At 39.6% G+C, this 16,292-nt stretch overlaps 1 protein-coding gene across 2 annotated transcripts in view; it reads right to left on the reverse strand.

Annotated features, from left to right (window-relative positions):
- Positions 1–489: 489 nt before the first annotated feature.
- The window catches only part of C5H16orf87 (chromosome 5 C16orf87 homolog), a 35,626-nt gene continuing 19,823 nt past the window's right edge, over positions 490–16,292 (reverse strand). The window contains exon 4 of one of the 2 annotated variants that reach the window (XM_059264491.1): positions 490–986. In XM_059264491.1, the coding sequence (XP_059120474.1) occupies positions 910–986 (77 nt within the window). In that variant the 3' untranslated portion in view covers positions 490–909. Of the gene's footprint in view, positions 987–11,295; positions 12,313–16,292 lie in introns of those variants that run through there. The other variant, XM_059264490.1, reaches the window with a different exon arrangement.

The raw sequence follows: 16,292 nt of genomic DNA on the forward strand, positions 1-16,292 counted from the left end.
ACTCTTCCATCTTGTCATGTAGACTATCCCAGACTAAATCACACTGTGTGGAACTTCCTGCCACCCCCTAAAAGGATAAAGTCAAATATTTTTAGCCGTTCCGAGGACTTCTTGGCAGGCTCTCTTTTGTGGCTCCTTCCCCATCATCTGTCTAAGGAAGTCACTGCTTTTACTTTAAGCAGTTTTTTTTTCTTTTTCTAATTATTATCATTTTCCTTGTATTTATGTGTATGTATGTGTGCCCTGTGAGTTTATGTGTAGCACACATGTGCAAATGCCCATGGAGGCCAGTTGTGAGCTACCTGATTCGGGTGCTGGGAATCAAACTCAGGTCCTCTGCAGGAGCAGTATATGCTTTTACCTACTTTTTACTACCTCTCTCCAGGTCCCATTCTAAAATCTTCACAAGAGAAAGATGACCACCCCAACCACTTCTGCACGACACAAAACTAGAAGTTGCACCAAGAGCAATCAGATGCGAAAAAGGCATTAAAATCAGAATATAACTATTAACCATTTGCAGATAGCATGATTGAAAACTAGAATCAACAAACGTTTTCAGTAAAATTGAAACATACAGAATCAGTTGGGGTTTTGTGGTGGTGGTGGGTTTTTTGTTGTTGTTGTTGTTTTAAACACAGGGTCAAAGTTCTTTGTTTTTATTTAATGTGTTTGAGTGTTTTTTTGCATGTATGTCTGTATATTATGTGTGCCTGGTGACTGTGGAGGCAAGGAGTCAGATCCCCTAAAACTGGGGTTACAGACAGTTGTGAGTCACTGTATTAGTGCTAGGAATCAAACCCAGATCCTCGGGAGAGCAGCCAGTGCTCTTAACCACTAAGCCATCTCTCCAGCATCGGGGTCAAAGTTTTGACACAGTCTGGCTTCAAAGTCCTGGTCCTTCTGCCACTACCTCCAAAGTGTTGGAATTCCAGATGTGGGCCACCACTCCTGGATCAGTTGCTTTTCTTTGTACCAGGAACAATCTATATGAACGAGAAGAAAAACAAAACACTGAAATAGTATAAAAATAATGAAATAGGTAGGGATAAATTTAGTTAAGGAATTAAAGATCTGTATCCTGGAAACTAGAAAACACTGATAAAATTGAAAAAGTCACAAATAAATATTTCATGCTTATGGACTTAGATATAATGGACTTAAAGCACACTATTCAAACATAAGTAGATAAACACAGTTCCTATCAAAATTCCAATGACATTTTTGCACAGAAACTGAAAGCAATTTTAATAATGGAAGCAGGGAAGACTCCTCCAAAAGCCAAAACAATTTTCAAACAGAAAACAAAACAAAATAAAACAAAACAAATAAGAGATATCACATTTCTCTTATTTTTATTTCATGTGTATGGATGTCTGTGCACCACTTGTGTGCCCGGTACCCCCAAGGCTAGAAGAGGGCATCAGATTCCCTGTAACTGGAGTTACAGATGGTTGTGAGCTGCTGTGTGGGTGCTGGGAACTGAACTTGGGTGATCTGGAAGATCAGCAGGTACTCATGGTCACTGGGCCATCATTCCAACCCCAAGATTTCCTGTTTCTTGATTTCAAATGACATTACAAAGCTACTGTAACCTTTGCACTGCTAGGACAAAACACCAGTCAGTGGACAGAACACAGAGCCCCAAGACAAGCCAAAGGCTGCAAGCAAATGCTACCATACTGTTTGCTTACTGCACTTTACAGATCTTTATTTTTTAGACAGGGTCTAACACAGCCCACTGCAGGTTGGCTTGGAATTCACTATGTACCCTTGCATTAGAGTTCACAGCAATCTTTCTGTCTCAGACTCCTGAGTGCTAGGATTACATGTGTGAGTCTCTATGCTTTAATGTTTATTATCTGTATGTGTAATGTGTGCACACATGTGCAAGTGTATGCACCTGTGTGCGGGTACAGAGCCCAGAGAACATGAAAGGGAGGAGTCCTGCTCCATCACTCTCCACCTTATACTTGAGACAGGGTCTCCCACAAAAAGTGGAGCTAGTTGAGCAGCCAGTGTGCCCGAGTAACTCTCTCTTCCCCTCCACAGTGCTGCTGTTACAGGCACTTGCAGCCACGCCCTGCGTTCACAGGATGCTCGTACAGCAAGCACTCTTCCCCAGTCATCTCCCTGTGCCCCACCCCCGATATTTTCTTTAGAAATGGAAAATTGGAGGCTGAGATGATGACTGGGTCAGTGAAGTATCTGCTGCACAAGCATGAGGAACTGCATTTGGATCCCAGCACCCACACGACAGCCAGGTGTGGTGGCTCACATCTGTAACCCCAGCACCCACACGAAAGCCAGGTGTGGTGGCTCACATCTGTAACCCTAGCACTTGGGCCACAAAGACAAGTACACCCTGGGCACTCACTGACCAGTCAGCTCCAGAAAGGGTGACTTCTGGATGCAGTGAGAGACTGTCTAAAAAAATAAGGATGGTCAGTAAGAAGACACTCAATGCCTACCTGTGGCTTCCACAGATGCACATGCATGGGCAAGTGTACTGACACCCTCACATACACACATGTATTAACATATAAACAACACACAGGCAAGTGAACACATATATACACGTTCATGTGTATGCACATATATACAACACACATACACACACACACACACACACACACACTGAAGATTCGTTGCAACCATGTGATGAATGTGCACATCTTTTGTCAAATGTTGGTAGTTCTTGCAATATTTCAAACTTTCAATATAACTATGTGTTAGGGTGATCTGTGATCTCCACAAGCCATACCCACACAAGACGGCAGGAACATGCATGTGCTCTAACCGCTCCATTACCTGGCCATTCTTTTCTGTCTTCTTCATCCTATTCTGAGACAACATTATAATAAGATCAATTAGCAGCTCACAATGGCCTTTGGGTGGTCAAGTGAAAGGAATTTAATGCATTTCTCTAATTAAATAAAAAACTAGAATTGATTGAAGTTCAGATGAAAACAGCCACACAGACTAAAAGTTAGAACGCCAGTGGCTAACCAGACCGTACAGTATGAGGAAACGCTCCTCTAGTAAAAGGTAGGAAAGCTGCTTAAGAGAAGGCTAAAGCCAGCAGAGGTGGGATCAGGAGGTTTAAAATCCAAGTCCAAAACAAAGGCACACCGGGCAGTGGCGGCACGCTAAAGAATCCCAGCAGTCCTGAGGCAGAGGCATGTGGATCTCTGAGTTTGAGGGCAGCCTAGGCTACAGACTGAGTACCAGGACAGCCAGGGCTACACAGAGAAACCTTTTCTCAAAAAGCAAAAACAGAAACAAAGGCACAAAGTGAGTGCAGCAAGCTAGGGAGAAGAGCTAGCTAAAATCACAGATGAAGGTAGCTACAATACACTGATTTTTCCATGTAGTAATCAACAGCCTTATATTGCAAAATGCTGTCTAGGACTTTCATATCTCTACAGACACCAATGCTTGGCTTCAAAGTTCCAAAAGATCTGCTAGCTGACACTGGGGGGCAATACAACTGGGAACTACATTTAAGGCAATGCTCATTATCATTCTGAAAAAATTCTGTATGACATACATTATAGGCAGACAGTTCTCTCCTGACTGCCAATTCCTGAATAACCACCCAGAGGCTTAATATTAATTATAAATGCTTGGCCAGTAGCTCAGGCTTATTACTAACTAGTTCTTAAACTTAAATTAACCCATAATTCTTATCTATGTTTAGCCACATGGCTTGGTCACCTTTACTCAGTAAAACATTCTCATCTTGCTTCCTCTGCATCAGGCTGGTGATTCCTGACTCTGCCCTTCTCCTTCCCAGCATTCTCAGTTTGGCTTTCTCGCCTAACTTCCAGCCCAGCTACTAGCCAAACAGCATTTTATTAAGCCAATTCAAGTGACAAATCTTTACAGTGTACAAGAGGATTATTCCACAGCAATACATAATGGATCTACCGTGTACTATGGAAATGAAACAAGGCCTAGATGGCATTGTTTACAGCATGATATTCTGAATCTTTTGAGCTCACTGTTGAGATCTAATGTTCAGTATCACTGCTCATCTGACAATGCATAAGGGTGACAATAAAAACGTGCAAGATGACTGTTTACTTGACTGTTCTCACATCCACTTTACAGAACAGAGATTAGGAGCAAGTGTGACTTTCAAGTCACAGGAAGTTTTGCAAGGTGCTAGAGTTGCGGATTCCACTGGATTCGATTCAGATGCCATTAAGATCCATGGGAGGTAGTTAAAGTATCAGGCAGAATTTGGGAGAAGCTGATTCCAACTTTCATAGTTGACTTGAAGCAGAACTTAAGATGTGAGTGAATTACTACAACAACAAGGTAAGATTCTGGTAGGGGCTGGAGAGACATCTCAGCAGTTAAGAGTACTGGCTCCTCTTCCAGAGGACAAGAGCAGTTCCCAGCACCCACATCTGGTGGCTCATCACCACTTGTAACCCCAGCTCCAGGGGATCTAACCTCTAGTCTCTATGGACATCTGAACACATGTGGTATTAACTCACACAGACATGCACATAAATAAGTCTTTTAAAAAAATGTGATAGTTGTTTCTTAAAAATAAGCAAGTGGTTTCCTGAAATGGAATCTACCACAGGTGAAGATGCTCTCAACAGAGTTAAAACAGAATTCCATGGGGGCTAAAGAGAGCCTGATAGTTAAGAGCACTTGTTACATATGTGGAGGACTTCAGTTTCATTCCCAGCACCCACATGGTGGCTCACAACCATCTGCAACTCCAGTTCTAGGGGATCCTAATGCCCTCTTCTGGCCTCTGGGGGTACCAAACATTCACAGTGTGCACATACATACATGCAGATAAAATATTCATACACATAAAATGAAAATAAAATCTTTAAGAGTAGTTGGGGAACTGGAGAGATGGTTCAGAGTGTTTAAGAACACCTAATGAGCTTGCAGAGGATCCTGTGTCCTAGCCTCCTTGGCACCTACACCCATGTACACATACCCATACACAAATACACATAATTAAAAATATTTTTTAATTCAAATATGTGTCGGTTGATATAGTAGCAGCATCTGAGAGCACTAATTCCAATTTTTAAAGAAAGTCTATTGTGAGTAAAATGCTGAAGTAAAAATCCATGCTGCCCCAACTTGAGTAAACACAATTATGACCAGTCAGCAGCCACCAACATCATGGCAAGGTCCTCTACCAATGAAGATGACTTGCTGAAGTCTCAAATGATCGTTAGCACTTTCTAGCAATAAAGCATTTGTAGATTAAGGAACTTTTTCTTGGGTTTTTTGTTGTTGTTGTTTTGGGTTTTTGTGTGTGTGTGTGTGTGTGTGTGTGTGTGTGTGTGTGTGTGTGTGTGCTTGAGACCGGGCCTCACTATGTAGCTCTGGCTAATGTGGAACTCACTATATAGACCAGGCTAGCCTCCACTCACAGAGATCCACCTGCTTCTGCCTCTGGAGTGAAAGGGATTAAAAGTGTGCTCCACCACATATGGCACATATTTTTGACATAATGCTATTGGTACATTTAGACTACAATAACATGAAAACTATTTTTATATAGACTGGGAAACAAAGATGTGATTTGCTTTATTTCAATATTCACTTTGCTGCTATAGTCTGGAACTACACCTCTAAGGCATATTATGATTTCCAACAAGCCACCAAAAAAAAAAAAAATTACAATGGAAAAAGACAGATCCTTCAGTACATGAAGCAGGGAAAACTGGATAGCCACATCCAAAGAATTAAATTGAAGCTACACCACACAAAAGAATCAACTTAAAATGGACTAGTTAAGACCTGAAACATAAGACCCCAAACTAGAAAACAGCTGAGGACAAGCTTCAGTGTAGGACTTCAACAGTGGATTTGGCAACACAACAAAAGCAGAAATAGAGGCTGTATGCCAAACTAAAAGTCTTCTGCACTGCAAAGGAGAAAATAAAATGAAAGGCAACACACAGAATGAGAAAAAGATCTGCAAGACACACATGTAAAGGACTCAAACAACTCAGTAGTCAGAAAACAAAGAACCTGGTTAAAAAGTAGGAAAAGGACCAAAACAGTTCTCAAGACACACAAATGCCCAACAGGTACTTGAAAAGGTGCTCAATATCAATCATTAGGCCATGCAGATCAAACCCAGGGTGAGGTGTTATCTTGCACCTGTTATTGTAGCTGTTAAACAGACAGCATTAAGTGCAGGCATGATGTGGAGAAATGGGAATCCTTGTACACCGGAGTGAGAATGTAAACCAGAATACCGATTTTGGAAAACAATATGGAGGCTCCTAGGATGAGATGACTCAGTAGGTCATTGATAAAGGATGTCAAAAGATTATTTAACTGTTTATTATAATTACAATCCATGCACAAATATCTCAAGACAAATGGGGAATCTAAATCGATCACCTGTTGAACTCTGCCACAGCTCATTCCTCACCCGAAAAGCCGAGCACTTCTCCACCTCGCCTTTTCTTTCAGTCATGTGCATCCCCAAGGAAAACCCCACCTCTTGTACCAAACCACTCCTCTCAATTGGCTATGGGACCAGTGACAGAATTCCCATAACAGTAAATGCATTTGCTGCCAAGCCTGATGACTTGAGTTGATACTTGGGACCCATACAATAGAAAACCAACTCCTACAAGGCTCTCTCTCTCTCTCTCTCTCTCTCTCTCTCTCTCTCTCTCTCTCTCTCTCTCTCTTACCCCCCCCACACACACACACAATCATAACTTTGTTGTTTTTTCCAGACAGGGTTTCTCTGTGTAGCCCCGGTTGTCCTAGAACTCACTCTGTAGACCAGGCTGGCCTTGAACTCAGAGATTCACCTGCCTCTGCCTCCCAAGTGCTGGGATTAAAGGTGTGTGCCACCACAGCCAGGCTAAATTAAAATAATTTTTTTTAAAACATAGAGGCTCCTCAAAAAACTAATAATAGAATTACTATATGATTTAGCAATCTCACCTCTTGTATTAAGCCAATGAAAAAGAGTAATAAAATGAAAAGATATCTGCATTCTCAAATTCACTGAAGCAGTATCTACAATAACCAAGATATGAATCAAGCTGTCTGGTAAATAGGTAAAGAAAGTGAGCAATTACACACACACACACACACACACACACACACACACACACACACACACAATCATAACTTACACACACGAAAACTAGTATTTAAAAGAATAAGATTCTACTTGTGACAACAAAGATAAAATGGAGATTAAGTAAACCGGAGTTAAGTGGAAGATGTTCAAAGGACATAAAGTTTCAGTCATGCAGGAGGAAGTTCAAAAGACCTGTATATTAGATGACTAGTAACATTTTACTGTCAATTACTTAACAAATGGCTGAGTTTTTACCTTTTTTTTTTTTTTAAATGTATGCAATGTTCTGCCTGCATGTATGCCTGCAGGCCAGAAGAGGGCACCAGATCTCATAGATGGTTGTGAACCACCATGTGGATGCTGGGAATTGAATTTAGCCTCTGGAAGAGCAGCCAGTGCTTCCAACCTCTGAGCCATCTCTCCAGCCCTTACCTTTCTTTAAAGTCTTTTTTCATACAATATATTTTGATATTATTTTCCTCAACTTCTTCCAGATCCTCCCCCATCTCCCCAACTTCATGTTCACTCTCTTTCTCTCTCTGCCTGTGTGTGTGTGTGTGTGTGTGTGTGTGTGTGTGTGTATGTGTGTGTGTTGCTCTAAGGAAAACAAAACCAAAAAAGGGAAAACAACAAAAAACAAAAGGAAAATCAAAACAGACAAACTAAGCCAAGCAGTGGTAGCATACCTTTAATCCCAGCACTTGGGAGGCAGAGGCAGGAGGATCTCTGTAAGTTTGAGATCAGCCTGGTCTAAAAAGCAAGTTCCAAGACAATCAGGGCTACACAGAGAAACCATGTCTCGAAAAACAAAACTAAAACTAAAACCAAATCACTAAGAAAAAAATAATGGAACTAAAAGCACACAAAAAATATGGGGTCTGCTGTGGGACAATCTTTGTACACTATAAATCTGTGTTGCTCATTGTTAACAAAAAAAAAAACAAAAACACACAAACAAAAAAACCTGATCAGCCAATAGCTAGGCAGAAAGAATGCTGGGAAGAAGGGCAGAGTCTGAGGAGTCGAGAGCCAGACTTGGAAGAAGCAACATGGGAAGTTCACAGATGAAGTAAAGGAGCTGCAGTGCAGCACATACATTAATAGAAATGGGTTAATTTAAGTGTTAAGAGCTAGCTAAACACAAGCCTAAGCTATTGGCTGAGCATTTATAACCATTAAGTCTCTGTGTGGTTATATTTGGGAGAGACTGATGGGACACAGAGAAAATCTGCCTTCAAAAGTCCATTTTGTGTTGGCCAACTATACCTGAGCTGGGGCCCACCCCAGACAGAATGGGGTTGATACTATAGTGATACACCATTGGTGAAACCTGATTTTCCTTCCCCCGGAAAGCATCAAATGCAAATAGCTTTTTGGTTTAGGGGTGGGGCTGTGTTGGCTTCTCTTCTGAAAAGAAATTTTAAGTGTTCTATTCAACGGGCTGGTGAGACAACTCAGCAGTTAGGAACACTTGCTATTCTTGCAGAACACCAGAATTTGGTTCCTAGCATCCATTCTGGGCAGCTCACAGTCACCTGTAACTCTGGCTCCAGGGACCTGAGGCCTTCTTCTGGCCTCTATAGGCACCTTCACTAATGTACATCTATATACCTACATGTACAAAATAAAAATAAAATCTAAGAGGAAAATTAGAAATGGTGTGATACAACATAGCTCAAGGCATCCTTACAGTGGGGGAAAAATGGTTCATATTTAAAACTAATAAAGAGCAAACTCAAGCCTCAAACTGCTCCCAAAAATATTTTAGAATACCATGAAGTTGAGTTGAGTAGGAACTTGTCTTAGTTAACACTGCTACTGCTGTGATAAAACATCATCACCAAAGGCAACTTAGGAAGAAAGGGTTTATCTGGCTTACAGGTCCCAGAATCAGTCCATTAGGGGAAGGTCAGGCAGAAACCTGAAGGGAACTAAAGCAGAGATGGTGGAGGAACACCGCTCTCCAGCTTTGTTCCTCATAGCTTGCTCAGCCTGCTTTCCTATGCACCCAGGCACATCTGCCTGCAGTGAGCTCGCTCCTCCCACTCAGTCACTAATCAAGACTGCAGACTTTCCTATGGGCCAATCTTACAGAGGCATTTTCTCAGTTAAGATTCCCTCTTCCCAGCTAAATCTAGGATTGTGTCAGGCTAACGAAAATCAGCCAGCACAGAGGGCAAGCATCCAGATTTGTGATTCAGCCTACCTCCCAAATTACTTTAATCTTGATCACATTTGAAAATATTTTCAACAAGCCTAACCTAATCTTTTAATCATCTTTAAGAGATCTTGAATTATCATATATGGATAATACCACAGAATAAAGTTTGGGATCAAGTAATTAAAGAACTACCTGTTCCAGGGACATCTGCTAACAAGTGAAGCTTCAATGCCAGAGACTAAGTAATGTTCTGAGATGAGAGACCTAGACAGATCCATTAATTTTTTTAATGACAGCTTGCAATTAAAACAGAGAATAGCCGGGGGTGGCGCACGTCTTTAATCCCAGCACTCAGGAGGCAGAGGCAGGCGGATCTCTGTGAGTTCGAGGCCAGTCTGGTCTACAAAGCGAGTTACAGGAAAGGCGCGAAGCTACACAGAAAAACCCTGCTTCGAAAAACCAAAAACAAAAACCAAAAAACAACAACAAAAAAACAGAATAAAATGTTTAGATAAACTGCCTAAATGGGTTATGCTGCAAACAGTAAAAACCTAATTTAATTTGCTTCTCTGACAAAAAAAGTTGAAATAACCTCATAATTTTAATATTATCTAAAGTAAAATAAATTCTACATGGCAAGCTCAGCAGTTACTCATTATCATATTCAATGAAAATTTAACTTTAAAAAATTCAGTTTTGAATAAATTCTGTTATCTATAATTCTTTATAGAGAGATGCTTTCTCTACAAGCTATACTTTACTTACACAAACTTACACAGAGAAACACACAGACACAGAGATTCTTATATCAATCACTATTATACATTTTTGGTAAAAAAACTGAAGGTTTTTATGTTTCAGAGATTACAAAAAAAACTTTTATTAGGTGTTACAAATGCACATAACTACAGTAATATCTGCAGTTGCAGACAAAAGAATCATGAATTCCAGACCAGCCTGAAATACACATCAGGAGATCCTACACACTGAGGACTTGTCTCAAAGACAGGCTGAGGAGCAAGGGAAAGAAGGGGAAGAGAGAGAGAAGCAAGGATGTGGAGGGAATGCCCAAGAAAATCCTACACCCTGTCTATAGTGTCTCTAAAGCTCCCTCTGCTGGATGCAAATTTAAGGGACAAAAAATGTAGACCTTCTGGGAAATGACAGCTGAAACTAGTCATTGGAATGAGATGCCCCTCTGCAGGTCTCTGTGGCCTTGCGGGAGGAAGTATGTTACAAGGAGCAAGCTTGGAGGTTACAAAAGACCATTTTGACCTAGCTCACTCTGCTTCTAGATTGTGGTTTGAGATGTGAGCTCTTAGCTACTGCCCCAGCAGGCTGCTGCCTATTATCTCCACTCCACCATGGACTCCAACCCTTTGGAACCGTAAGCCCAAAATAAGTTCTTCCTTGTGTAAGTTGCCTTGGTTCATGGCATATTCCCACAGCAATAGAAAAGTAACTACCATGTAACCCATAAGTATGTATAATTATACATCTCAAAAATAAACATATACATACTGGAGGGGTTATCTTAAACGGGCAAAACTGTCTATCTAAGCAGGGGCTAACAAGATGGCTCAGTGGTTAAGAGCACTTGCTGCTCTTACAGAGGACATTTAGTTCCCAGTCAGTGTAACTAGTCACCTGTAACTAGCTCCATGAGATCCAACATCTTCTTACGGCCTTTTCAGGCATTGGTATGTATGTTGGTGGGTGTGTATGCATTTTAATGCACATCACACACATACAAAATAATAAAATTGTTAATCTTTTTAAAAAAAAAAAAGTCCACTAAGCAATGACTCATGTCCCCAAGGCAGCTATGGGAATTCCAAGCAGACTGGGGAAAAAAGAATGAAAGGAAGCAAAGCTGTAAGTGTGAAGAGATTAATCACTGCATTGGTGTGTCAACATGCAGTGCACTGGTGTATCATCATGCAGGAGGCAGAAGGAACAATGACTTAACACTGGAAAAACTGGCTGAAATATTTTACAAACTTCACTAGGAAAAAAAAGCTATACCACACTAATCTACTCACTTTCAATATTAAGGTTTATTTTTTTCCAGGATGAAGTAACAGTTTAAATAATTACCAGAATTATGTATAAATGAACATTCATTCAGACAAAACATCACTGTTTACAAGTAGCTAAGAAATACTTTGCATGTAATAAATATATCTTGTGTTTAGGTTAACAGGCACCATCTTGATAACAGAAAAGTTTTTTTAAAAACCAATAAATAAACATTCAAGAAAACAAGATGTTTATATCTGAAATGTGATACAGCCTTAAATGCTTTTCTTCATATAGCACCCAAATTTCCAAACTGTCTAGAAAGTTTCTGAAAATATAACTCCTACCTTAAATCATTAAAATAGTGGCCAAGAAAAGTCAATTGAAGACAGAATAATCTATATTCGTAATTCTCCATTCAATAAAATATCAATTACCAATTTATTAAAAGTCAATGGACTGTATATATGCAATCTGTTAATGATGAAAGCCTGAAATATATATATTTAAAAGTCACTCTCTTGACAATACTTAAAATATTGCATCTCTGGTGCAAACTTGAAAACTTTGAAGCATTTCAATTGCCCTAGTTTTCATATTTCCACCTCCACTCCTGTTCCTTTAGTCTGTAATTATCTATGCAGTTTTGGGGGCTTATTTTTTGGTAGTTTTTTCTGTAAATACATTTAGTTATATTCCAACACAAAACACTGATAATAACCCTTGGTAAACAAGGAAATCCCAGCAAAGTCTAAACCCACAGCTTTGCTCCCCAAGGGTGGCACCCGACTATGTAGCAGAGAAAAAAGTCAATGGCCCTCATTCATACAGTCAGAGTGCTCCTGGGAGTCCACAACTGTCTGAGACTTTGCTGATGTAATCCTGAAGAAAGTGTCAACAGACTTTGCAGACAAATATCAGAGAATAAGTCTTTGATTGATAATTTTTCTATTTATTTCTGCCAAGGCGACTGAAAACACGAAAGCCTTTTCATCAGAGAGGTTAGCATAGATGTCAATTTCCTTTTCCTGTTTTTCTGTTAAAAGAAAAAGGGAAATCTTAATACAAAGGTGCAGATGCAGTAATTTAACAACATTTTTGAGGCTTTCAATATTTATTTAAGTGACAAATATATGTAATACTATAATTCTATTGAACTAATTACATAATTTCTATAAAAAAAATCTCATATTTTTCTTTCCCTTCACTAGTATGAACTGTCTCTGTCAAAATTAACTTTCAACCTAGAATATATCCCCTTCTGAACATCATCGATAACTTTCTGAATATATTAACCTTAGCCTCACTACAGAAATGATAACCAACTTTTTAAGTGCCATTTTTCTCCACCCAACAAATGCAAACCACATTCAAAGTAGAAAATTTGAAAATTAAGCAAAAGAAAAATCTCCTACAGTCATAAATCAGCTAAAACATCTTTGTGTATGTTCCAAATTATTTTTTCATATTTTACAATAATATTTTTGCTTTAGTATTTTGCTATTTGAATCAAAGTTAAGCATGCATATAATTTGTCCAATTCATTTTGGCAAAAAAATTGTTTTTAAAAAATGCATCCCTATATGCACATTTCCTAATTTCCAACTACTTCCCCCTTAGTTGTTCCTTTTTATAAAAACAAATCTTTATCTGAGTAATAGTTACACGATGTTCCTTCTTAAGTTTTCTGCATTATTCATTTTCTACTTTGGAAAATTAGAATTTTACTGTTTTGCATGTCTTATTGCCATCTCAAACACTGCATATCATCCCTTCATCTTCTTTTTTTTTAATAATTTATTTTTATTTTATGTGCATTGGCATTTTGCCTGCATGTATGTCTGTGTTAGGGTATCAGATCTTGGAATTATAGACAGTTGTGAGCTGCCATATTGTTGCTGGGAATTGAACCCTGGTCCTCTGGAAGAGTAGTCGGTGCTCTTAACCCACTGAGCCATCTCTCCAGCCCATCAATTTTCAACGTCTACATTATGATTTTGTGAGTGATTTTCCTTTCTTTGAAGTACTAGTTTTCTCTGCAGAATCCTATGTATTTAACTGAGTGTGCATGTGAGTGCACACATGTGATACTGTACACAGGTGGAGACAAAGGATGACTAGAGTCTGTTCTCTCCTTCCAGGTGGCTTTCAAAACTCAAATTCAGGTGGTTCAGGCTTGGCAGCAAGGGCCTTTACCTGCTGAGCATTTCACAGCCTCGACTGATTCCTCAGTTTGCTTAGCATGTCTAACTCAACTCAAACTGATCCAGGTGTACAAATCTTTAGGATGTTCATACATAATTTTATCGTCATGGAAAGGTCTCTGCAAGTCTCCCCACCTGCTTCATCTGAAATGGCTGCTCTCTAGGATCACAGGGCAATTATATCCTGTGGCCCTCCCTCAAAAGGAGATCTACCATCTCTCTTGAGTTGGCTGCTCTTTGTTCTAGATCCCAGTATTCCTCTTTGGCTCTCTTATTCTCTGTGGTGCATGCAACTTTCAGCAGCTTCCTGGGAAAGGAGTATGGGTAGCATACTTTTGAAACCCTGAATATCACAAAGTGTCATCAGTCTATTTTCACAGTAAGCTGTAGTTTGGTTGAAAAGATTATTGTAATTTCCCTTTAGAATTATTAATGAAATGAATTGTCTTCTGACCACTGGTATCACTGTTGAGAAAATCCAAACCTTTTAAAGTTATTTTAATTACTGCTAAATTTACATGCCATGAAATAATGCACAAATCCTTTAGAATCAAAATGTGCTCTGACAGATGCATATACTCATGCAACCCAAATATTAATCAAGACATGTATGTTGTTTTGACTGAAAAATGCCTCCCAGTCTTGGGCATTTGAACTCTTCATTCTCAGTTTGTTTGAGGTTTAGGTGATGTCGTCTCAAGGGAGGTAGTATGACATTGAGGGGTGGTCTTCGAGCTTACAGGTGAAGACGTGAACTCTGCATCCTGCTCCTGCCCCTACACCTGCCACACTTCTCCACCACGATGCTCTTAGCATTCTGGAAGCGTAAGTCCAAACAAACTCTTCTCTATGGTGCTTCTAGTCATGGCATTTATCCCAGCAACAGAAGAGTAGCTAATGCACTCCAGAGACCTTCCTTCACTCCGTTCATTCCTCACGTTCTTTTCCAGTCACTCCTTACTATTCACACTGCCCTTATTTGGAACATAATCGATTTTGGGTTTTTTTGTTTGTTTGTTTTGGTTTTTCAAGACAGGGTTTCTCTGTATAGTTTTGGTGCCTGTCCTGGATCTCACTTGGTAGCCCAGGCTGGCCTCGAACTCACGAGATCTACCTGGCTCTGCCTCCCGAGTGCTGGGACTAAAGGCTTACGCCACCACTGCCTGGCTGATTTAGGTTTTTCTTGAACTTTAATGACAATCATATATTGTATGTAGCTTTTCTTTTGTTTTAAGACTTCCTTAGTGCTGTTCATACAGAGGTACTGTTTCTTGCTAGTCAGTATTCCACTGTACTCACTCAAATATTTTAACTATTCTTTTTGTCTAAAAAAAACCTAAGCATTTATTTTCCTTTAACCAAACAGTGATATGTTTTGTTCTAATTTTTGACCTTCCACTGGATTGGGAATTGCAGGGGCCCTGTTAGTGTCTTTCAGGTTTGGGAAATTTTCCTTGTCTTCCATCTTCTACATTCTATTTTCTGAAACTCTTTGTAGTCAGTAGATTTTCACATTGGTCCTTTAAGTTTCATATCTTCTATTTTCTCCATCTCTTCCTATTTCTATACTTCCTGGAGTTTTTCTTCAATTTTATCTTTAAACCTATTAAACTTTTTCATTTTGTGACTCACGTTTTGGCGGTTTTCGTATTTTAAAGCAATCCCTGAAGGCTGTTTCCAGGCATGTTTTGTCTTCCCCCACGCTGCCTCTCAAGGCTCATGTTGCTCCTCCCGCCAGGGCAGTATCTCTTTCTTATTAAGGATGTTAACACTGGTTCCTTTCCCTGAAAAACACTTTTTCTCTCCCCAGTACCTTTTTCTCCTTTTTATTTATTCTTGATCTTTTCTACTAGATGCTTTCTTCTAGATATCTCAGTAATTTCTGGTGATTTTATATTTAAAAGTACAAAAAAGGCCGATTAGAAGCAGCATGTGAATATAGGAGACCTGACTATAGCTGTGGTCTACTAGGTACATCTCTGTGAACTCCTAAGTAACAGTGTGTTTATTGTAGGTCTTTTCTCCTGGGCTTTTCCAGTTCCCTAGGAAGACTGCTTCTGGTCTCTCTTACCTGTAAGATAGAAGCCCGGTCAGAGAACTCAGTATTCACCATGTTCAACCTTAGTCTCCCTGAGCTTTTTTTATACTGCCTCTGCCCACCTTATCACTGCTGGTTCCCTAGACCAAGACTGCTTTTTCATTTCCTTTTCAAAGCATTGACCTAGTGGGTAAAGAAAGGACTTTCCTTTTCCATTTTCTTCTCTTCCTAGTCTTTCTTTCCCCAAAATAGCAATAAAGTCAATTAAAATATTTTTATACAGTGTCAAGTTTTTCTTTTCTTTTTTTTTTTTTTAAGATTTATTTATTTATTATGAATACAGCATGTATGACTGCAGGCCAGAAGAGGGCACCAGATCTCATTACAGATGGTTGTGAGCCACCATGTGGTTGCTGGGAACTGAACTCAGGACCTCTGGAAGAGCAGTCAGTGCTCTTAACCCCTGAGCCATCTCTCCAGCCCCAAGTTTTTCTTAATTCATTGTGTTAAGATTCAATTTTAACTTAAAAATTATGCTTACTTCAAAATTTTCAAGTTCCTGAACAGCAAGGGACCAATAAAGACAAAATTAAATTAACCAGCTGCCTAGCCCTACAAAGCATTAGTAAGAGGTCTTTTATAAAATGCATGGACATCATCAGTTGTGTTATATTTAGAGACCAATGAACTATATCATCTTCCTGTTTTTATGAAGTTTTACTAAAACACAGCTTTCTTCACTCATACACTGTGAGTTCAGTAGTTGAGACAGAG

This window comes from Peromyscus eremicus, chromosome 5 (genome assembly GCF_949786415.1).
Source record: "Peromyscus eremicus chromosome 5, PerEre_H2_v1, whole genome shotgun sequence".
NCBI classification, from domain to species: Eukaryota; Metazoa; Chordata; class Mammalia; order Rodentia; family Cricetidae; genus Peromyscus; species Peromyscus eremicus.